The sequence below is a fragment of the Solea senegalensis genome, linkage group LG1 (genome assembly GCF_019176455.1).
Source record: "Solea senegalensis isolate Sse05_10M linkage group LG1, IFAPA_SoseM_1, whole genome shotgun sequence".
Taxonomy (NCBI): Eukaryota; Metazoa; Chordata; class Actinopteri; order Pleuronectiformes; family Soleidae; genus Solea; species Solea senegalensis.
The window spans coordinates 37,866,923-37,892,617 of NC_058021.1; the positions used below are offsets into that span (position 1 = coordinate 37,866,923).

The 25,695-nt window shown below is 40.8% G+C and overlaps 2 protein-coding genes across 7 annotated transcripts in view; both read left to right on the forward strand.

Moving 5' to 3' along the window:
* ntng1a (netrin g1a) overlaps positions 1-25,695 on the forward strand; it is a 182,301-nt gene that overhangs the window by 52,529 nt on the left and 104,077 nt on the right. The window contains exon 1 of one of the 6 annotated variants that reach the window (XM_044022817.1): positions 24,207-24,548. The exons of the other annotated variants lie outside the window; for them this stretch is intronic. The gene's annotated coding sequence lies outside the window, so the exon portion shown is untranslated. Of the gene's footprint in view, positions 1-24,206; positions 24,549-25,695 lie in introns of those variants that run through there. 6 annotated transcript variants of the gene reach the window in all.
* Positions 11,896-14,334, forward strand: prmt6 (protein arginine methyltransferase 6). The gene has a single exon (XM_044022848.1). The coding sequence runs from the start codon at positions 11,898-11,900 to the stop codon at positions 13,062-13,064; it is 1,167 nt and encodes a 388-aa protein (XP_043878783.1). The 5' UTR covers positions 11,896-11,897; the 3' UTR covers positions 13,065-14,334.

Sequence of the window (25,695 nt, forward strand, 5' to 3'; positions counted from 1 at the left end):
GTGCAGTGGCCCAGAGTAGCCATTTAGAAATTCAGTGTAATGTTCCCTCCGGCTTGTGCCGCCTTGCCAATTAGAGGTCAGAATGAAGGTATTTCTTTAGAGCACTGCTCTAGATAGATGATGTCATTGTTTGGCAGTGAACACAAAGCAAAATGAAGAGTCATGGCTCGCCAAATCTCCCAGTGCAACTTTTAAAAAGCTCCAAGTAAAGTAAGAAGCAGCTTCTGCGTACCCAAAGTGTTGTTAGTAATGGAATGAGGCTGCCTCCTCATTTCCCTTAGATTCAGTATGTGACGTCTGTTTGTTTCCTGAGGACACTGGTCGCATTTTTCGTGGTCCACATTGTCACCGCATTCAGATAAAGACGTCAGAGCCAAATAAGGCACCGTAGTTTAGGTCAGCATTCTGAGCTTATATGCTCAGATAATCACATGCTAGTGAACATGTACTGTAGGAATGTGCAAACTGTACATGTGCTGAAATAATTTGTATGTTGATCACATTTGGATAAAAAAAACATGCCCTTGAGGGTGATGTGTCCCGTTTTCACAGGAGTTTAGTGGCTAGCATTGTTGCCTCACAAAAAGAAGGTCACCGATTTGAATCTCAATTTGACCAAGGGTCTTTCTGTGTGGAGTTTGCATGTTCACCGTGTTCCGTGTGCATGTGGGTTCTCTCCAGGTACCTCATCTTCCACTAATTTTATCTAATTAAAAAACAACCACACAGAAATCTGGAATCAAATTAACCTCAGATTTGTCTTGTGTTTGAATTAATATAATCTTCTATAAATCAGACTGGAAATGACAGTCCTCAGTAGAAACCTTCAGAATAAAGACAGGAATAAAACCAGTTGACTAGTGGAAAAGATTGTGGAGGGGAGGATCCTGACTCACATGATGGGATAAAAACTCACTTTTGAGAATCGCATCTGATGTTTGCTGGCTCTAAACAATACATACTGCTGGGAGGCATTACTTACAATCTATAAAATGCACGGAGGATGATTTCATAGATTGGATGCGGTGTTGAAAACAAATTAACAAAATCACAAACAGCCAAAACACAATCATGACAGTGTCGAAGATAAGACATAATAGGAGTGGGTGCATTGGCTGGCAAGTGATCTCTGGACAATATGCTGTTGAGAGTTGAGTAGCAGTGGATCAGATTCCCTTTGTGCTGAATATCTGAGGTGAAAATGAAAAAATGTGAAGAGTGAGGATGGATTAACAAATTAGTTCCAGAGGTGTTCAGGGTGTGGGAGTGCAGAGGGCACATTCAGACACTTGCATTATTCATGTAGAATTTAAACGGCATGCATCACACGAACTTGATGCTATACCACTGAACTAAATCCACCTCTGTTCTATGCATTAGGCTCTATTCATTATATTGGAATCCTTGGAAGGCTGACTGCAGCATGAAATCCTTTTTTTCTGTCCAAATAAGTGCTTTAATTTCACAATTCCATTTCAGCTGACGGAGGCTGTGGACAGATCAATGTGTGCAATTAGACACACACACAGCCTAGCAATTAGCAGTTGTGCTAATGTGCTTGCATGGATTTTCTGATTTGGTAGGGGGAAAGCAATTCTATACATCTAAATCTGGTTGTCCAAGCAGCCTATAGCACTACAGAAGTACATTGGCTGCATATTTTTTGTTCCGTAAAGATATTCTTGCAATGAAATCTCTGTTAAATAGATATTAAAAAGTCCTAATTCCAATCAAGTGTCCCACAGTTCACTGCAGTTAAGGTGTGTGTCTTCACACAAGTCTTGAATCAAAACAGACATTTGGACAAAGTGTTTAGACTTAAAAAAATAAGTATTCATTCATAAAATCACCTTGAGATCAAGGATATATATGACAATAAATGGATATTTACGTAGTTTCTAGCTAGTATGTGTGTGTCTACTGCTTTGTGGGGGGCAGGTGCAGTTGACAGTGGGTTTATTTGAACCTCCTCGCTGCATCCAAACGTAATACTGGATGTAATACCAAAAAAATGCTGACTATGAAACCAAAAACAAATCCAGGACAGATAGTGGTCAATTAATTCCCTCTCAATGAGAAACTAATCTTTACAGAGTTGGTATTGCGGTTCAGTGTGTACATGCTAAAAGCCCCTAAAGGCAGAGGTAGGCAGGTTTGATTTGAGATAAATGAACCTGACCACCTAATACCTGAGTGCCAGTATCACTGACCCTCTACTTTAATGTCTATACCTGTGTCTGAGTCTATCTGTTCAGATAGACCCACCACTGACATGCACTCACTAACACCGCAGGTTTCCTCTTCCCCTGTCTTGTCTTCTGTGGGAGATCAGTACTTTAACAGAAAGTGAATACGGTCTTCTGTCCCTCTGAAAGAGCATTGATTTTTACTTTGCAGCACCCAAGGTCAGCACAGAGAACAAGCCAGGAGGATCTTATCACCTCAGAAGTACAGGCAGTCGTCTCACTCTATTTGTTGAAGGGAAAATAACACAAATGAAGTTGAGAACACAGCTGTCTGACTTCTCGTGACCTTGAATAATGGCAGGGCAACAAAATCACTGAACGTTTATAACAGCGAAGTCGTTTTGGCTGAACAGAAAACTGAACAGTCTGTGAAGTTGTCAACATTTCATTGCAGTCTTAAGTGATGGATGTCATTATTTTAAGATCTCTCCATGCGTTGTTTGTCTTACACTAAGGTTGTACTAGCACACCGCCTCGTAGGCTGTAAACAAATAATGGGCCTAATCATGGCAGGTGACAACTCTACCAAATGAATTATTTCCCAGTGAATTACTTGAACTTGGCCCAGAACACCAGCACAATTAGAACTGGCAGCAGAACACAGGAAGGTAAAGTGGCATCAAAGAAAGAGTGAAGATGATGCAAATTGTCCGAGTACAGGCATTACTCATTACAGTTTTTGTGTTGCTGTTGTTATAATTCCCCTGCCACATTAAGTACCACTCTGTGGTATAAATCACACTTAGAGAAACCTTTCCTTTTATGTTTTTGAAAGTAAAACTAGCACATAAACCGATTAATGGCGTGCCCGTGGCAGAGCTCAGTCCATCATTTGTCTTTCTTTAATGTTTACATCAAATGACCACACAGTGTGCTGCTTATGTATCATCAGATTTGATCTGATTCATTAAAACACACACACACAGCAGGATTAAAACAAATTGCACCACTTGTCTTGCTCAGACGGAAATCTAAACAACAGAAGTGACATGCGTCATTTTTCAGCGCAGTATTGTCTTATTCTTGTGTGACATACAGTAATGGATGAAATGAACAGATGGTTGACTAAATGACCAGAGACGTACTGCTGAGACAAAGCAGTGACCCCACACAGGGAGTGTTTACGGCTGTGTCAGCTCTTGTTAGACACAGAGAGAATGTTATGAGAAAGCATGTTCTGCAACTCTCGGTAATTAGTACACAATACACTGTGCTCTGTTAGTTTGAGGCTACCATCCGTCCATCCTTCATACACAGGACCAACATACAGAGACAACTATTCATTCATTCACATTCACACCTACCACACTCATTTTAAAGACTTCAGTTGATTTAACCCCAATATGCATAGCGAACTAGTTGAGGAAGCTGTGAATTGACTATAGGTGTGAGTGTGACATTGAGTGAGTTTGCCCTTTGTCAGCAGGAATTTTCTTGCAGAAAAAAGTATGATATATATCATATATCTGGTGCAGGTGTAAATTAACCATAGGACTGAGGTGAGTCGCGTTCCTCTTTCCAGTCTTGCTAAGCTAAGCTGCCGTAACTACATACAGTGATCGGTCATGTGTCTGCTTGATTTGACAGGCCTCTAATGTCCTCCTCATGAGAGAATGACTGAAAGCCTCTCAAGACATTACACAAATGCCATCATTTTCATCCATGAAGAATTGATCCTCCCATGGGAAACACATTTTACATTAAATGTATAATTTGCAGCTCCTCCTCTGCCCTTTGCCTTGTGCTGCGCGCTTCCTTTGCCACACAAATGAATTACTCTCCTGTCAGAGAATGACAAGAGAGACGGGAATGATTTTTTTCGCTGGTTTGAAATTGGTGTCCATCCATGTTGGACTCCTGATGTAACTGTAGAAATGCAGAAGAATGAGTCACAGAATACACCCTGAAATAACCAGTCTTTATGAAACAGCAAGAAAACAAAGAGGAAATGTCCTGTTAGCAGTTGCAGGTGAAGAAAATCTCAAGACACGGACGTCCTGCCAAAGAAATAGTTGTGTGATGTAGTATTAAAACAAGCTCTCTGATTTTTCAGCGCCTTAAATGTGAATAATTTCAAAGAAATCAATAAAACTGAAACATTCCATCATTCCGAAATCAACAATTTTCAACATTTTGTGGACCAAACATATATTTGATTAATCAGATTTTTATTGACAGATTTATCAATTATAAATATAGTTAGTTGTAGCTCTACTGAATTTCGAGCACTACTGCATACAGATGTGGAGGGTTGGATCTCCGGACTTCAGCCAGTAACAAAACTCAGAATATGATGCAGTGTCTCTCCAGACTGAAATATCTGTATGCTAAACTTAGCTAACCAGTTGCTGGCTGGAGCTTCATGTTTTAGCATATACAATATACAAAATAATTTAAGTCCTATCAGTTAAAAGTAGAAAAGTGCTATATAAATACAAACCATGTGTCAATCTTCCTCTGAAGACTTCATTTGTCATTATGGTTTGTATTTTGTGTCTGTATACTATTATACTGTATATTGGCACATATTTAACACAGCATCTACTCACTTATTCTCCAACAGACAATAATTTCATTTTACAGATTGCACAGTGGGTTTGTCGGTGAGTCAGCATAATCCCCTGGCATAGCAACTGTAATATGTGAGATGTTAGTAATTTAATAGAATTGCGGCGTAATAATGTAAGTGATACAAAGGAAGTGAGTCTGCAGGAAAAGCGATGGCATGAATTAATTAATTAATTAATTAATTCCCGGATGCTCTGGATTGCCAGGCCAAGATCCTGTGACGTATTTGGTTGACGTGAGTGAGCCCAGTGTGGCTGTGGTTGTGTGCTTGTGTTATTAGTGGCAGGAAGTTTAGTTGTGACCATTGCTACAACTTTTCCCCCTGATAAGAGCTGCATGGCACACTCTGTGTCCGTATATAGTGAGATGTCAAAGCGTGAAAATGGATAACACTCCTAGAAAAAGGCAAACCCAAATGAATGAATGTGAGAAACTGTGTTTTGGATTAGATACATCATGTTTGCCATGGGAAACTGATGAGTAAGAGGCTGAAGGAGATATTGAAAAGTATGTTATGACATTTACAGATGGGAGTTCTTTCTCTGAGAGAGAGATATCAAAGTAGGCAGCCATTGATCCCTGCAAGCGATCAATATGAAGCCAATCCACCTCAGTATTTGTTGCTCTGCAGTCTCTCCACCTCTATAGTGGGTGATTATGACACCACACCTCCACAGCTGAAGGCAGTGTGTGCACATGTTTGTGCATATATGTATTCTGTGCAGTATATGCATGCGTGTAACTACAGGCCATTAATTCAGGTGGGTTGTGCATGCATGTGTGTATACATTTTTAAGCAGGCAGGGTCTTGTTGTTTCGTGTGTGTGTGTGTGTGTGTGTGTGTGTGTGTGTGTGTTGCAGCAGCAGCTGACAAGTCCAGTCACGCTGACAGGACGCGCACAGCTCCCATGAGGCCGTGCGCACTGACAGCATCTGGCCAAGAAAAAGAACAGCTGCTGAGGGGCTTCCTGTACAAAGAGCCCACACGCTGTGCCCCTGTACTGTCCACCTCTTTAGTGACACTGTATTTTCTTTAAGTCTCACTTAATGTCTATTTCACTTTATGCATTATTGTCATGATCAATAATGTATATATAGTCTCTCTTTATACGCCACTTTTATTTGGTACACCTGCTCTAATTAGCCAATCACATGGTAGCAATGCAGTTAGGCGCGCAGACATGGTTAAGATAAGCCACTGGACTTCAAAGAAAAGCATCAGAATGAGGAAGACAGGTCAATGAGTGACTTTGAACATGGCAGGCTTGTCAGAGGACGATCTGAAAAAGAGAAAACGTCCAAGGAAAGACAACAGTAACTCAACTCAACAACGTTGCAGCCAATGTATGAGGAATCTCTGAAAGAACAACACACCAAACCTTGAAGCAGCAGGCTACAGTACATGTCCTGTATACCTAATAAAGTGGCCAGTGTGTGTCTAAGTGCGTGTAAGTGTGTGTCCTCTACAAATTCTACGTCTTCGGAACTTGATATAAGCGGGGAGGAGGGAAGAGAAAGCTGTTATAGATTTTTCACACAACACCTCTCGCTGTCCAAAAGGAAAAGGTTCTTCCACCTTTTCCTGCCATGCTTGACCAACCTTCACCTCACAAGCTTTCTTCTCCAAGAACTGGAACCTAATCACACAGAACTCCTCTGCCCTCTGCCTTAGACCCAATAATCGGTTGTTTTCATGGTGATGATTTAGTTGTGTAAACAGGAACTGGCCACGTTTAATTAAACAAGATGAGCTGGAAATCTGTGCAAATATGTGGCTTTTTTACCACAAATCCTGCACTTACCTCAGAGTCAGTGTTTGAGAGAGACTGGTTGTGTTGTGTGTGTAGTTGTGAATGTATGGAGTGTGGGGAAAATACACAAAGAATAATTGTTCATATTAAATTATTCCATATCCTATGATTTATGTCTCCTGTCAACTTTTAGTGCCAACACTGCATGCTGTGTGCCCTTTATACGTAATGGATGTAGTGTTATATACGTGTTATATAAAGAGTGGACAGATCGAGCAGGTGGACAGATGCGGACAGAAGCTAGCCAACAGGACTTCTTTGATCTTTACTTAATCTAAGCGATATATTAACCATAGTTGATTTACCATTATGAAATCATATCATAAACATTTATATCATAACATATCGTAGTTGCTAATTGCGGCGCAAGTTAATGGGCCAGTGTGTAAGATTGGTGACATCTAACAGTGGGAATGCAGAATACAACAAATGGAAGACTTCTCCATTCAACCATTCACATAGTCTCCTACTTCTTCTTCATTGGTTTACACATTAGATTTTGAATGTGGAGCACAATCCTCGCCTAAAGTGCATATACAAAGCTTATTCTAAGACTTTAAAAAACAAAGTATTTTTTTTAAAGTGACAATAAACTTACAACAAACCTACTTATCGGTAGTATATTCAATTTCTGCCAATAAAACATTCTAAATGTTACACACTGGACCCTAAAAATGTTAGGCTGAATACAAGCTTCACAGAATTGTTGTTGATGAAGCATTTTTACTTTTTAACCTGAGTGATATAATTCTACAATTGCAGTTAAAATGAAGGATAAAGTGATTATATTATATTTCACCATTTATTAAGCGTTCATACTAATAAGTAAAGCTACTTTGCTATGTTATAGGAATAATGACAGTTTGATTTTTCTCTACGTCAGTCATATCCCACTGTTAAGACAGCCTTTCCAGCTAGCGCTGTTTTCTGTGATTGGATTGATATTAAGCCCCACTCACCAAGCAGAAAAAAACATTTCAAAAACAGGAGAAGTACCGTATTTTCCGCACTATAAGGCGCACCTAAAAACCTCAAATGTTCTCAAAAGCCGACAGTGCGCCGTATAATCCGGACGAGACGGAGCCGGGCATGTTGGATCCCGTATTCGCCTAACTGTTTAATTCGGACACTGAAGAAGAAGAATTCGAGGGATTCGCAGATGAGGAATAACTTGATAAAGTGAGCTTTACATGTTTATTTTGTGTGTTGTGTTGTGTGACATTAACGTTTGAGCAACGTTGAGTTATTTATATATTGTTATTGCTTTGCACTATTTCGAGTGTTACTATATTGTGATAGCACGAACGTTTGATTTACCGTAACAGTATCAGACTGTTTTTTACGTGTTTATTGAATCCAGGAAAAGTTCCCCTCCACTATGTGATATAAATGTTGCACTACATGTTATACCCTGCTGTTGTTAAAAGATAAACGAAATACCACATCACATAAAACAGCTGTTTATTCATGTTGGGAGTAAACGGAGTTGTCAGAACGCTGGTTTGTAATCTATAAATAAAGTTTGACTGACCTATCTGACTGTTTTGTTGACATTCCCTTTAGTGCAGCGCCATCTAATGAATGCATAACGTAACCCCAGCCTCTACTGTAGCGTCTATTCTATGCGCCTTATAATCCGGTGCGCCTTATAATCCGGTGCGCCTTATAGTGCGGAAAATACGGTAGTCGCCATCTGAGCCTGGACCTGGCGACCCTCCAACCAGCTGACGCTGGACTTTCAGCTGTGAGGCGCTCGAACCAGACGTGTCTGAGGAAGCTGTAACATCGTTCTCTTCTTCTATGGTAGGAATTCCCTGCATCCAGACTTGTACCGCCACCTGATGAGGAAGTGCGATACTACAGGACCCTGACACGCGAGTACACCAGGGTCCGTGTTATTTGATGCACAATGTGCCGCACACTGCGGCACGCACTGCAGCGTGTGGACGGAAGACTACCAGGGCAGATACTAGGAGCTGTGTCATTTTGCCAATGTTTGGTGCTGGCATTGCTTTGACCTTGAGTGTTAGGGCGTCTGCCTGTTTTGTCTACCAGCTACAACATCTGTAGACCACCCAAGTGCACAGAATCACAATTTATATTCCACTGTCTATGTTTCACAAACAGGTCTTCCATCATATTGGAGATTCCTTTGCTTTTGGTCCAATTTTATTTTTGACCAAATGTTTGTGGGTGGCGAGCTTTGATATTTAGCTCACTTAAGGGATCACACTGCTTCTTGAGATAATGTTTGCTTTTTGTGTGTTTCTGGTCCAATATTATTAAAAAATGTATCCAGAAGGGAAAACGTCAGCTTGGAATACAATGTCAGTGTTTACTACAAAGGAATGGCTTATTTTCCCTTGATGGTTGCTGTTTCCATTACTCAAGCTGAAAAGAGTTCACCTCATGCAGTATAATTCCTGTGCTTTATTCCCTAAATAGTTTGAAAAGACTGAAATATTAGATGCACGCGTTCTCCCTGAAGTAGCAGAGTTTTAAAGGAAGCATGTGAAGCAAAGACTTCACATTTTCTGCATTAAATTCTTGTTTTAAAAAGAATGTGCTGAAAACAACAAACTACCCCTGTGCCTTGTTGTATTTCTCCTGTTAGACTGCTTCCTCCTCCTCTCTCTCTCTTTTCGTCTTCATAAACGGGATACAGCTCCTGCTCATTTGTCCAGTATCTTCTGTCAAATATCTCTGAAATGGAGGGTCCCATGAGAACGCCTTCAAGAGAGAGGAGAGCTGAGTCACGAGCAGCTGTGCGCTGCCTGCTATGACTTGAAGAAAGCCATCTGATGGACACTGTATGTAGATGATTGGATCAACAAAACTCAAACTCTGCATCCTTTAAAATTGAAAAAGCAAGATTGTCTTCTCTTTAGCAGCGTTTGAGGAGGTGGTGAATGATAGACGTTCATGCGACTCCAGGTTTTCATACCGAGCAGTTCTCACACAATCCTGTGAGTAATTTTTCTGAGCCATTTCAAACAATGAGGTGGAAATACTTTCACAGATCTTCTTAATTATTTCTTATATGTATAATAGTTCACCTTATAGAGATGAATCTGGACCAATCTGATTCTAAATAAGGAATTGCCACATTGAACATAGTGATATGAGAGTAAGCACGTGTTACATAATTTCATCATTGTCTAAAAATGATACAAACACATAAATTTGGCTTAATACATTTCTCAGATTATCATACAGGCTTGTTAATATCAAGGGAAAAACACACAAATAGCTTAAAAAAGGACCATTGCACAGGATAAAAACACTGAGGTTCAGTCATTGCCAACAGGTAGAATATGCAAACTATCCAATATGTTCAACCACACCTGCTCTTTCTACGTCTTGTATTACACCTATTTATAAAAAGTAATATCATTGTCCTTTCATGCCCTGACCTCTTGCAGTCCAGTGGATAATGACTGTGAGTGCATCTGGCTTTGTATACGTGCAGCTGCTCTGATCCTGTGAGGTTATTGTTTACATTTGTATGACGACAGAGCGAGTCTGAGTCAAGTCAAACAGAAATCTGACCAGCTGCACTGCATGGCACCGGTTGGTCACCAACTCTGTGTTTATCAAAGCGTTCAATGCTACTTAGACAGGTGGGCATCATTTGATCCAAAAGAAACACATATACTCTATATATGATCAGAGATTTGGATACTATTATGATCATATCTTGTTATATTTCTGCTTGAGTTTTTGACAATCCAATACTATGGAGTAGGGATTGCAACTTTTTTGATCATCTCAGTCTATCCATCTCTCCAGCTTGATATTACTCACTGATATAATTGTTGTGCGAAACCTATGTCACATCCATTGACCAGCTGTCACGTTGTATCTACCAGAGATCTTGCTTCGCCCTATACAACATGAGAAAAATAAGAATTTTGAACATTTCTGAACCAAAAGCAAACTTATTTACATGTCTACAGACATGCATATTATTTACTGTTTGTGATTTAGGAAGAGATCAGGTTTAGGAAAAACAAAAACAAAAAAACATTTGGTTTAGGCTAGGAAACAATGTTTTCCTTGTAGCATCAAACAACTTTCCTTAAAAAAATATATCATAGGTCTTAATAGGTCTCATAGGGCTAAAAGGTATTTTTATATTAAAATTGTATCTTTCATTTATTTCTACTTAATTCCTTATTTATATTCAACGTTGGATTGTATACTGCATTGTCTCTTTTTGCTCATTGTTTCTTCATTGAATTTGCTTTCATCTCATCCTGAGCATTTGCTATTCTTGTTTTATTGTTACCATGTTTTGTAATCCATGAAAACACCAAAGACAGTTCATCCTATGGAAATTCTGACAAAACAACATTTCTCAAAAAAGATATATATTTTCCAGGAGATTGGGCCGATTATCTACTACTGTCGGGCATTATTGTCCTTTATGCACTCTAACAGATGGTCCAGCATTTGTCAATATCACAGTTCAGACTGTTTTTGGTTTGTACTTAGCGTTTGTAATTAGTGTAACAAACTAACTGACGATTACAATCAGAGCAGAGGTGTCTTTTGTATTGTCAGGAAACTTCTAAAGACTCGCCTCAGGAGGAGAGCATCTGCCACCTCACACCCTTAAATAACATTTTCTTATAGATTTAACGCTCCATTATCATCATCATTTATATATGCGGTGTTTTTGTCAGACATTGCACTCATGTCATTTGTTTTTGCAAACAAAAAGTGGAGATGACTGTTGTTTTCATTAAAAACATTAATTAAATTAAAAACACTAATTAAATTTAATTAAATTCACTACGCGACGGCCCATGCTGCTTTGAGCGGGCATTTTGTTGTGTGACTCGGGACTCGACATGGCTGACCGTTGCACTTTACTGTCTCTACACGCTAATGCATCACAGTTATAAACACAGAAGCAAAGGGAAATGAAAAGGAAGAAAATAACACCGATCTGTTCCAGAATCTACAGACATTTTTAGCAAAATATCACTGCTGTAGCTAAGTACGTGTGGCAGTAGACCACACTACACCACTGATTTATAGAACCACTTCTCAAAACAATGTCAGTTAACATGGTAAACTAAAAGTTACACATCAAATAAAAACTATCCTGTTGTACTGAAGCTTTAGTGTTGTTCGTAGCTGTGGGTGAACATTTGAATGAATACAACTAAATGTATTGTTATTAGTCGAAGCTCATATTTACTACATTTTCCGTGACATTGAACGCAGCATTCCCACATTAACTCTGGGTATTGTAGTCTTTTCCGGTATGTCTCTCGTGCGCCGTAAGCCGCGGAAAACTACATGTTCCAGAGTTGTGAGTGCGGAAGTGGCGCGACTGAACCAAACAGAGTGCAGAGTTAACGGATTAGCGGTGAAGATGTCTCACAGTGTGAAGAAGAGAAAATTAGATAAAACCCGTCAGGATACGCTTTATTTTGACAGCTACTCCGATGTGACGATACACGAGGAGATGATCGCCGACTACGTCCGCACCAACACTTACCGGACGGCGATTGAACGGAACAGTGAGCTGATTCGTGGGAAAGTGGTCCTGGACGTGGGTGCAGGAACCGGCGTTTTGAGCGTGTTCTGTGCACAGGCCGGAGCCAAGAAGGTGTTCGCTGTGGAGGCCTGCTCCATCGCCGAGCAGGCGGTCAAGATAGTCCGGCAGAATAACCTGCAGGACCGCATAGAGGTGATCCGGGGCACGGTGGAAACCGTGGATCTGCCTGAGCCAGTGGACGTGATTGTGAGTGAGTGGATGGGGTACGCGCTGCTGCACGAGTCCATGCTCAACTCGGTGTTGTACGCGCGCGATAAGTGGCTGAAGCCTGGCGGCCTCATCCTGCCCAGCAAAGCCGAGCTCTACATCGCACCGGTCTGCGACCCGGTGGTGGAGGACCGGCTCCACTTCTGGTACACCGTCAAAGACCAGTACGGCGTGGACATGTCCTGCATGTCCGACTTCGCCCGCAAATGCATCATGAACTCCGACATCACGATGAACTTCGTGTCCATTGAGGACGTCCTGTCGCACCCGGCCCGCTTCGCCGAGCTCGACCTGTACTCGGTGACCGCGGAGGAGCTGCGGTCGGTGAAGGGCCACTTCAGGTGCGAGTCGTTCGGTTGCTCGGCGGTGAGCGGGTTTTGCGTTTACTTCACTGTGACGTTCACGTGCCCAGACAAGCAGCAGGGGCTCGTGCTGTCCACGTCCCCGTTCAAACCGGACACGCACTGGAAGCAGGCGGTGCTGTACCTGGACGCGCCGGTCAGCGTGGAGCAGGACACGTTGGTCAGCGGTGAGGTCAGCATGTTTCCCTCGGAGGACAGTGCCAGACACATATGTATCAGTGTGGACTTCACCATAGGAGAGCAGAAAAGACAAACCAAGATCTTCTCCATCCCTGACTGGAGCAGCGAGGCTCAGCCATGACACAGAGAACCAGGGCAGCAACGAATAACCAGTTATTGAATTACTATTTTGTTAATCCGTTTGTCTGTTATGTTTAATACCAAGAAGTTCTCTGGCCTCTTAAATGTCAACATTCATTGCCACTTTATTAGGTACACATGACACCAAATACTACTAATGATAATGATAATAAAAGCAAGTACAAGTAACATGAGTCTACTTTTATCACTTTTCAAGCTGTCTTTGCAATTTGCATATCATGAATGATGTGACATGTTTGACAAATCCTTGTAAATGACTTGTTTCTGATGCTTGGTTGTCCTTGCATTGACAAGCAGTTGAACAGATGTGCCTAATAAAGTGGCCGGTTAGTGTACAAACCAAAGCGATGTAGTTTGTGTTTGAAAGGAGCGAAGACACCAGAAAATAATCTACCTCTTTGGTTTGTGCACAGGTTGGGGAAACGCTCGTCTTTTTAGTTTTTTTAGTGGAACACGCAACAAAATGATTACTTGAGGAGAAATAAAAATGAATAGATGCATCGAGAATGAAAATAATCGTTACTTGCAGGCCTACCCAGTATTTCTCAAACTCTGTCCCTGTGTGTGTTTACAAAAGAAGTTAATTGAGACCAGTCTGATGATTGCAAATATTATTCTTATTAGAACTTGTTAGAGCCTGTCATGTATGGAGGGACTGCAGCTGACATTAGAATTTATACATACACATACATAATTTGACAAATATAAGGGTATAATCTAAACACCTTCTCTCTGCATTTTTATGAACCTCATAGGAAGGTTTTCATGTTCCTAAAATGCAACAAAACCCAGATGTTTGTCAACCTGCAAACATCTGGCATTCTAATAAATTCTCATCAAAATGCAACAATGAGATCAAAATATTGACTTGGCCTAGCTGTGGTCAGGCAGCAGGCTGTGCCGTCCAGGAGGTGCTTGACTTTGGCTGCCACTCAGTTGCTTTTTTAATTGAGAACCAGTTTGGGTCATTGTCTGCGTTTAGAACGAGTACACGCTCATGTTGGCTTGGATGGAAACATACAGTTCCTCTCTACATTAACATAACATCTCTACATTACTGTATCCCACAGCAGCAACAAAGGCCAGTATTATTTTTGAAATAAAAGTTCTCGGACTGATTCCCACACTTGACAGTTTCTAATTATTAATTGATCAAAAGGTTGATTGTCAGTGGGTTTTCTGTTGCCGTTTGTGTGTGTGTTTTTATGACTGAACAAATGTGAACTAGAGAAATAAATTCTTGCATTGTTTCACGTGTCAAAACTTGTCTATTTTTGTACTTTTTTTTGTAATATATTCACGTCTGAAGGATGAGTCGTAAAATATCAGGAAAAAGACCATTTTGTATGGCTGTGCAGTTTAAAAGCATGTAAATAGTTGTTTATCACAAATACGATGGGTCACAACTTTATCGCAAAAAAATCCCATGAATATAGAATTGGTGAACTTAAATCATTCCTTTATGTGACTTTTATTACTTTTCATGACCTGATCTCTAACGTTAGCAAACGGTCAGACATTACATTAAAACAAAACAATGACTTTGCGAATACAAATCTTTTTTTGTGGGATTAATATTTTTGCTGCTTGTGCTAAACCTGCCTGTACTGCTGTGCTGTTTGTTTTTAGCTGCACTTTTGACACTTATATTTAATGACGCTAATTAATACACTCCTAACAGTTTTTGTAGATACACCAAATACATTCTACGTGTTTAGGTGCATAGTTGTTTTTTTTTGTAGTTCTTTGAGATATGAGGTTATTCCAGGATCAAGGACAATGTGTTTGTTGAAAAACCTTTTGTAACGTAAGCAGACACTGGAAACTGTGCTGATTGGTGCACTGACCTCAAGCCATAAGCGGTTGTTCAGCGTTAACACGTAAAGCACCTTTTTTTGCAGTGTAATTACATTGCAGTTGATTTTTTTTTAGCATGAGCTGAGCCCCATCAGCCCTGGAAACATGGCTTTATTTTTACATTTGTGATCAGTACAAATGTGAGTCCACTAATGAATTTAATCACAAGCTATAATGTTCATCAATCGTGACCATTGTCAGTCAGACCTTTAATCCTTAGGACTATTTTTAAACTTGCAGTATATACAGGGAATGTGCAATATAAAGTGTTTTTTCACCACAACCTAGGCAATCTGATTATTTCCACCAACTATATAAACGCACCTGAGCAAAAAGTACTTTAAATGTTTAAAATCAAATTTTGAAAGTTGGAAATATGTCACAGTTCGAAGTTCAATTGGCTCGTTTTTATGAACCAAAAGAAAAGACAAACGCTCTATTTTGTGACAATGATCGCTACCTTATATCACTACTAAAATACAATATAAAATGAATCATAACTTACCCATTAGTGGACGAAAACAACCTAAACACAACCCCAGGATGTGCATTGCAACTATTTTACCATATTTATAACTTATAAAAACTTTAGACTCGAAGTACAATATGAATAACGAGAATGACAGAGATTTAAATGTTAGAAGATCACATCACAGAAACTTTTTGTTTCAGAACAAAATGCGTTCACTCCAAGTTCATTATTCAATCTGCAAGATTAAAAATAGTAGTGTACACATTCGGAGACTGTGAGTCACCAGAAAAACGTTGTGCGGTGGATAAGATGGGACGTAAGTTCAGATATGGGAAGTAAAGCAAACTCACTACGCGCTGTGTGTTAGTTATGATCTTGAAGTTGTTTAAAATTCAAATGAAAGCCCTTGAAACTATCTGAAGTGTAAAAAAAAAAATACCCGTTCGTGTAGAGGAGTTGGCATTTAAACTCCTTTAAGGAAGTAGAGAACTGTGTGTTGCTTATATAACAGTGTCTATTTGAACCTAGTTATCATATATGTTCTGGTACCTTCTAGTGCATTTTATTTATTTATTTTTTTGTCACCACTTCATTCTACACTTTTTACTCCAAATAAATTCTGCACTTGTAGCCACAGTTGCTGAATCTCTTCTCGTCTGCGACGAAAAAGCCCTGCAGGCAGAACAAGGGACAGTGTCCCAAGAATAAAAATGCAAGATGCAGCACAGGCAGCTGGAATTAAACCCAGAATCACACTCTCGCATGCATGGCCACTTCTGGCTGCTAAGTGCCAAATTAATTGTGATCCATTCCTGCTTGGAATGATTCGGAAACCATTAGAAACAAGTGTTGAAACTCGAAATGGAATTATTTGTCTTGTATTGCACAGCCATTTGGGAGCCAATCAATAGTCAATGTGCTTAATCTAACCCGTTTCAAGACTCATTGTTCAGAGGAGGATGGCAGAGAGATGGCACAGCCCAGGATTGGAACATCCGCACTTGTGTTCATCTTAATGGAAATATAATTAAATCACTGCATTTCCTTCATCCCGTCTTTCAAATCTTTCTTGTATAATTCCTGGAGTTATGTTTCATCCACACCAAAGTCGCTCCGGTCCAGTTTTTGACATCAGATATGATGATAAAGCTTTCTGTCCTCACTCAGCAAATTAAGCGCTTTGATTTTACAAAAAAAAACATTTGAAATAAGAGAACACACACACACACACACACACACACACAAATCCATCCATCTGTTTACTCAGTCAGTCAGTCTTTCTCTACACTGAGGAGAAAAGTGCTGGTGTATTCAAAAAGTTTTCTCTCAAATGTGCAGATGAGAAGTTTAGAGACTTTGTGTGGACGGTTATAATGGACTGCTGTGGCCACACGGAACGTCACGGACATCGGAAGAGGACACTTTTTATTTGACAGCGTGTCCTTGATTGACCGCGGCCTGTGCCGCTCGGCTCTCAGCATCAGTCTAAGACATTTGTGTTTCATCTGAACTGAACAGAAATAATAAAAACAACAGCACCATTGTGAGGGTAAACACAACATCTTCATCATGTCAAAGAAATGGAAATATGTAAACCACTTACCACCTTACATTGTGAAACGCAGGACACACTGTATAAATCAGCCAGCACCTCCCCGTCACCTGAGGGAAATGAAGTAGTTCCGTGTGTGACGAAAGTCATGAATTAAACATTCAAAAACTAAAAATGTAAATCTCCATAATGTCGTTTGATTGGAGATCATTGTAAACAGTCATGGACGGATATTTGAATCTCCCGTTGCTGCGTTTGGTGACCGGATTAGCTTCAATGTCTCCCTGGATTGAGCAGCGTGAATGCTAAACTTTAGTTTATAAACAATAAAAACATAAAGAGAAAATCAGTAAACGTGTCTCTGGCGAGCTGGAGCTGGATCGCGGTGGCAGGCGGGATCTAATCATGGAAGCTCATTCATCCTGCTGTGCTAATGACACCAGGAATAAGCCAATAGGATTCAATTCCCACAGTTGGTTACGGTAACCGATATTTCTGTCAGCATATCCTGTGAGGACAAATTAGGAACGCGTATTGACAAAAGCTAATTTGTGGAGCAACCCCCCCAGAGACGTGGACTTCATTTCTCTGGGGCTCAGCAGGACGGACCATTTGTCACCATTATCACCGGCACCGGGAACTGACCTCTGTGCTTACTGAAAAACACCTAAAATAGCTCTGTCCATCTGCACGCCGCCGCGTTTTCCTCAACGGCAATAAAACAGAACACTTATTTAAATGAGGAGCTGAATATTTATCTCGCCCCCGAGCTGAGCCGAGCTGAGCTGAACTGAGCTGAGCTGAGAGAGCCGCTGCCCATCACAAACACGTCCCGCCTGGACGCGCCGAGGTGTGACTTCACGGACAGACACACGCTCACTGTACAACACGGACAGATCTCGGGGCGGAGCATGTTAAGAAAGTAAATTCCAAATCACTCACAGGGCCGCACAAATCTGACCGCGATGGCCCCAATTCACAATCAGCCCGAGGCAGACAGCGCTCAGCTTGTGACAGAGGTATAAATCCACCAAACCGCTGCCCCCCCCTCACGTAATCCCTTTTCAATCATGCACTTTTTTGGATTATGCTCCGATGTAATTCTTCTCAGGTATTGTTTTATAACTTAATATGATATTTCAATTTAGGGCGAGATGTGTTATGGGTTGGAGACACTGTGCAGGATTGGATAAGCAGGCGACAGATTGGAGTGGAGGTTAGTGCCATGCCTGAGAGAAGCGTAATAACCGTGGACACAAAGTCCAAATACAGCAGATGCACAAAGGTGGTGAGACTGACCTGATTCCGTCCAGCAGAGGCCTCCCATGATGCAATGTGAAATCTGCACTGTTTTTCCAAGAAGGTTGTGTAGATGGACACTTGATGAAAGAAGTGTGAATCCATCATCTTGATTTACGGGCAAATAAAATGCCCACAAAGTCAAAGTTTTCAAAGAAAAACAAGAAAATGTTACAAAAACAAATTTTATCTGCGATGCGGACATAATAATTATGAATACATAGTTTTACCTGCATCTTTAGCACATGAAAAACATTACACCAGCTGATCGCTGATCATAACTCACATCATGTATGAAATGCTGTCTTAAGACCTCAAGCTTTGACATTCAAAAATACTCTTCATCGTGAGATCTTTACTTTGCAGTATCACAGTATCACAATGTAATATCGACACTGAGAAACCAATATTAAAAGAACCAGAGTCGGTTAAATCCACAAACGTGCTACAGAATAACTGCCCACATAGCAATATCCAGCGGACACACATCTGCTTATATCTGCATCACGGTTATTATAGTGATAACGAAAATGAACGAAATAACGGAAACTAAAACTGAAAAAATGTGCTTAGTTTTCGTCTTTGTAAATTCATTTCATACATAATCCTTTTGGCTTCATATCAATTGTAGTTATTTTGTCTCCGCTGCCAATTTTGAAAGGTTGTATTTAAGATTTCATTCATTCATAATAAAATGCTTTTTAATTTGTTTTTGTTTACAGTGTGGAACACAAGGCTGTGCAAGTTAAACATATCATTAGTTGTGTAGTTAATTGGGTTGAGTTGGTTTATCTAAGTGAATCCAACCTCTAGTCTTTTATTGGTTTTATTTATTTATTTATTTATTTTGCTCATGTTTTTCCTCCTGGCTCACAAGCGATGTGATGCGTCTCATGAGGGTTCCATTCTTATTATTCTTTATGTTGTTAGGTAAAAAAAACAAAACACACAAACATAACTGCACACTAACTGCATCCAACCTTCAGTCTACTTTGCTGTTATATGTGATTCAGGGATGGTTGCTCACTTGTCCTAATAAACTTTTAAAATCGCAACTTTTGCGGGGTTTTTAACTCACATGTTACAAAAAACCCAGACCAAAAACTAAAACTAAGCAATTAATCCCAAACTATATGATCTGCACCACTTATAATGCCTCATAAATAAGGATTCAAAAGCCTACCTGCAAAAATATTACATTAACTGTCATCACTTTACTACAGCTGTACTTCACTACATGTCTATTCAAGTGACCCTTCATATGGTTTGTCTGTGTCAGTTTGAGCTCGTCCAGGATGATGCAGATCAAACTACTGAACTCTGACCCGCTTGAAAGAGTGCGAGTATGAACAGCTACAGCCTCAGCACTCTCATTTACATCCACCAGCGAGGAGGAGGGAGAACCGGGAATAGAGCCGATGATAGACAAAAATGAGTAGGACGAACTCCGTCCTCTGTGTCTGGCAGGTCCCCAGTCTTCCCCCTCTGCAAGTAAACTCGTACATTTAGCATAGCATTGTCCCCTCAAAGCGCCACGAAGCCGCCAACTCTTGGGTAGGAGGATGTGGACACCTGCAGGTCAGGAGCGTCCTGCTCGTGGCCCGAGAACAGTGGCGAGTCTGTGGTTTTGTGGTGTTTCCTCGCTTACAGCTGAATGCTATATCTTAGCTACGGAGGAGGAGGAGGAACACTGTTTAACGACATGACTCCCTCTGACACTGTTCTGACTATCGGTGCTTCTCCCCCTCGGTTCTCTCAGCTCCTCACTGTTGAATGAGGATGAGATCACCAAGGCTGTAGCCACTCCACCGCGCCCACCCACCTGCCATGTGCCCGCCCACACCAGTGCAGCAGAGCAGATGGACATGAACCTGCTTGTGTTTTTATCAGCCTACATGTCTGACCAATTGCTGAGCAACATTTCTGATCACATGACTTGTGTTTACAATTCATAGCGCAGTTCAGATTTGCCTTTGTAAACATGAACCGAACAGTGAGCACTTTACGAGCAGCAGATAATAAGCAAATTATGTAAAGTCAAAATCTGTAGATACAGGTCAGGAGCTTTTGTGTCAAACATCCAAGTGTTAACGACAGTAGTCGGTGGAGAATGGCCAGTCTGGTTGGAACTGACAGAAAAGCTATAATAACACAGAAAACCACTCCTTGCCAATTTGTGGAGAAAGGACTAGGAATCTGAGGCTGCCGTGGACACAGACTCACCATTACTGGGCAGATGAAGACTGAAAAACAGTGCCTGGTCTGATTAATGTAGATTTCTACTGAGGCTACAGAAGGCAAGACGAGCCCTATGTCAGCAGGCCACTGCTGGTGGTGGCGTGGTGGTGTCATGACTGACTTTGGGCCCACATTTATCCTTTCATGGCCTCAGTATTCCGTCATCTAATACTTCTAGTACAGGCATGTCCAACATTCGGCCGGCGGGCCAATCACGGCGAGATCTCGGTGAGAGCATCGGTTTTATAATGTGTTATTTATGGCCAAAGAGGGACTTTGTCACAGGTCACCCTCGTTAGCTCAGCTGGTAAGGAGTTGCACTTTGAGACCAGAATCCTGGAATAGAAATCCACCTGTGACAGACGGATACATGCCCTCATCTCATATTATGTTATTTCTAGACTCTAGCTGTGAAATAAAGGCATTTGTGTTTTAATTTTTGTCACTCCTATGTGGAAGATTTGGTTATATTTCCATTTCAAAATGACAACTAGCCATTTTTATAAAACAGTGCATTCGGATGTAAATGTTACTGTTAAAAAAAGGTCTGAAGTGACCATTGCCCCCCAGAAATCTTCACATTATCAAATCTGGCTCTCTTCTGTTCTAGTATAACGGACCGGTCTCATGAACATGAATCCAGTGGTCGAATAACAGATTGACAGCCTCAAAGTGCAGCTGATAAATCTGCAGAATGTGCGAGACAATATCACAAACCTCACATGTTCCAGTGTCTGGAGAAATTGACCAAATTGAGGAAGTGCGTATAGCGTTTGTACGGTGTTCCTGAAAGACGTCTTCATGAATAACAAGCCTTCACCTCCACATGAACACAACATTACCCTCTATTGAACAGGCATAAAAATCCAATACCTCTGTGCCTGGCGTCACTAGACATTGATGTGCGGAATTCAATTTTCTCCAAACCATCATAAGATATGACACAGAGGGAAAATAAGGAAACAACAGCACACAAGGGTGGAGGAGAGATATCGGAACATGAGGCCACGTGATTATTGGTCTCCCAAGTAAAGAGCCATGTATTGAACCCGGCGATGGATTTGAGGGCACATGGTGTCGCCTGTACTTTGTGTGTGTGTGTGTGTTACTGTATGTGTAAAAGCGACACATCCTTCTTTCATTCTCCTCACTGACCTCTTACATACATTATTATACACAAGCCATCGCTCGGTGCTGAAGCACTTTCAAGTCTTTTATTGGTGCCTGCTTCTTTTTTTCCCCTCCATTTACGGTCGCCGCGTATTTGTTCGCACTCTGCCTGAGCTTAGTGTTTTTCTTTTTTTTTATGCCTTGCAGAAAAGACAGTATAGCTATGAGCTTCAGCGAATGTATTGTGAGAGAACACATTATATGGTGTCAATGCAGTGGGTCAATAAGTGGGAATCAAATGTTCTCTTTGGCAGATTTCATGCGTTCACGTCTCTCTTTTTCTTTTTTCTCTCTTTTTTTTTTTTTTTTTGCTGCTGTTAGATTCTAAAAAAAAAAAAGATCATGTCATGGAAGTTGCCCTTGGGCTCAGAGAAGAGAGAAAGCGGAGAGGCAGCTGCTTGAAGAGCCGTGTCCTCGGCCTCACATCCCCATCAAAAATAAACTTAAAGCAGTGTCTGCTCCCTCCAGTCAAGCAAAAAGCACCGTGTTGTCGTACTCTTCATCTGTGGCTCTTGACTGATTGCACTGACTTGATAATGATTGAACTAAATTTGCCTTTTGTTTATGGATTTCTGGCTCTGGCTGCTTCACTCTTAGCATTGATTGTTAAAAAAAGGAATATCAACAGCTGGAATACACACTCACCGGCCACTTCATTAGATACACTTGTTCAGCTGCTTGTTAATCCAAATGTTAATGTTTGATTTACATTACCAGAGTGAAGTGGCTTTTATCTTGTCTTTTTATCCCCCCCATTGATACGATTCAGATCTATGACCCCCGTGACATTATTTCAGAATCCATGTGGAGGTGAGTGTGATCCTCTGGAGCTAAATCTCACCCACAAACTTGCTGCGAGATCAATAACGGCACATCTTCTCTTATTGCCCACTTCAATATCGAGTGGTCTCACGCGATGACGCGCGCCGAGGCGTGTTTGTGTGTCTTGGAGAGGACGGTCACATTTGCAAGGCATTTGTAGCGAGGAATATGAACACTGTCAAATCTGATGGGTCATGAATCAGATTGGAACAATGGAGCTGGTTATCTAGAACGGCCCTTCAGAATGGAGAAGACAGGTGATTGAAGTGACTGAAGTGGCGCGGTGTTTCAGAAACTGCTGATTGACTGTGATTTGTATGCACGACAATCTCTCGGGTTTACAGGGAATTGTGAAAAATATCTAGTGGGTAAATGCCTTGTTGATGCCGGAGGTCAAAAGAGAAAAGTAGGGATGCACCGTTACCGATACTAATATCGGGTATTGGTTCCGATACTGTCCTCATGTACTCGCATTTGTCTTCACAAAACTACTTTACATATCTCAATATGCGGATGTGTCACAATGTCAGGAGTTTAGAAACAAAAGCAGAACAGACAAGTCATTTGATAAAACATCTAAAGAACCAAACAATTTGCTGCTAAATTAAGTATTAAAGTATTAAAAATCTAATGTAAATATCATGTCTTTCAGCTTGTGATGTCAGACCCACATGTTTTAAGTTTTAAGAAAAAGACTTGGCCTCACTCTTCCAATAGCGATAGCATCCAGCGTTGTATTTTGTTTATAGTCAAAGTGAGGCGCACAAAGTTTGTTTTCAAAGTAATTTTTGCTGTAACGGCGTTATTAAACACTCAGTGTCAGCAAGTATCACATTTAAGTAGTTAGTAAAAGTACTCGGTCAGTAAAAAGCAGAGCATCCCTGATAGAAAGGAAAATACTCCTTACAACCAAGGTTTGTTGAACAGCATCTTTGAAAACACAATTCTACAACCCTGAAGCAGCAGAATGCCTCACTGGTCACTTTATTAGGCACACATAATAACTTAGAAAATGGCCAATGAGTGTAGAGTACAGCAGAAGCAATAATTATCATAGACGTAAGTTTTGATCACTTTAATTCTGTTATGGAATATAACCAAGACCAGAATTAAGTAATTGTAAAAACTCTTTATGTAAGCTTTATGTGGCATTTTCTTCAGTAATGACGTCATGGTTCGGGTGCGTGGCAGCCCTTACAGTAACACCACGCCATCTCATTTGGAAATGATGTACCATCCGTTGTTTTTTTTTCTTCCTTTTGCTGTTATGTGACGCGACAGTATCTTACTTTATATCACAAAGCTGTGGAACAGTTTCTCCCACTAATGGTTGCCAGTGATGTTGTTCATTAGATGTGTGTGGGATCCAAGTGATGTTGTGACAATGAAAATAATATACATACATTCTCTCTCTATATATATATATATACATATATATATATGTGTATATATATATACATACATACATATATAGATATATATATATATACATATATACACACACATATATATATATATATATATATATACATACATATATATATATATATATATGTATGTATATATATCTATATATCTATATATATACGTGTATGTGTGTGTTGTTGGAGCAGGTGTATGTGCTCGTGTGTTACTGTCAGCTGCAGCTCACAGGCTCCAGCTGAGGAGTAAAGTTGAGGTGAAAGTCAGTTGTCAGAAGCTCAGCGCCTCAGTGTGTCTGCGAGCAGCCAGTCTGCTCACTGACTCGCCTCAGAGCCGCTTATTAACCACACACTTTGGATCTTTATTGTTATTATTAGTACTGTTATCAGTGTTTTCATTTGATCAGTTCATTAAGAAAACGTTACGTTCATCCTGGCTTGGATTTTCTCCTGTCCGAGTCTGACGCCGAACGAGGAGCTTCTTCTTTCCCAGGGAGCGGCGAAGGCAGGCGGGTCGCTCTTCCGGCGAGACTCTCGCTCTGTATAAGATGTCCCGTTTTAAAGCGGATTTATTTGGCTGCTACGGGCGACATGACCATCGCTGCTCGACGGTATGAAGCACTGGAGACAAAGGTGAGAGGCTCGGGCAGCGTGTCCCCTGGCTGCTGCTGGGGCGCGTAAACTTTTGAAGCTTTGCTGCGACGCGCGCCGAGTGGGTGGTCAATGTGTGTGTCTGTGTGCGCGTCGTAATAAGAGAACGTGTATAAGAGGACTATTCTGTGAACAGGCAGGCACGATACCTTTTAATTATTTAGGTGCGCGTCATTTTATTCTTTATTTCAGCAGCCCACGCCACGTTCCCCGTGTCTCTACACACGCTGTAAATGAAGAAAAGGGTTCACTTTCTGTGACAGAGATGCATTTTATTCTATTTTACGCACAACTCACCTGGCACTGGAGCAAATGGAGGGCACGTGGACGCGCGTCACATTAATTCTCAGATAATATTAACTCACTATTTTCTCTGTCGTTTGTTAAAAAAAGAGCACATTTATTTTTAAACATTTGTTTTCTCAGCTTGGTTTTTTAAAAAAAAAAAAAAAAGACTGACGCGCTTTATATGTCACCTGTCTCTCTGTCAGTATCTCATCAGCACAGGTCAGGGTGATGCGCGGGGGAGGTTGTGACTTCTGTGGGCCTGTAAATGCTGCTGCATCACACACACATTCAGCTTTCATAAAGAGAGAGTCTCGACAACCTGCTGCGGGGTTGACCTATGCGCCATGACCTTACCTCTCCACGTCCTCCTCTCATCCATCCCCTCGTTCACCGTTCGAGAGAATCAGTCAAAGGTGTGAGGTGTTGCTGTGGCCTCCATTCCTCTCATAAACACCCGCGTGTCTGTCACCCACCTTTATTTGGGAATGTCATTGTATTGTCGAGAAAAAAAAAGACATTTTAAAACCTTCTCCCTGAGAGGATAACACGTTAAATTATTATTATTTTCAATGAAATGACATTTCAGCCTTACACCAGCTTTACAAAAACACAAACAAAACAACTGAATAATCACTTTTATTCACAGTTTTTTGGGTTGATTGTGCACTAATAATCACAAAGAGTCAAATATATATTGTCTTCCTCACACCAGCATTTCTAGATTATTTAAAGCCACGCGTGTAAACTCCACCAGAAGCGGTTCAAACTCCAGGCGATTCTCATCTCCCCCGAGTTTTTAACTGGTCCCAAAAGAGGATGGCGCGCGTAGACGTGGATGTGT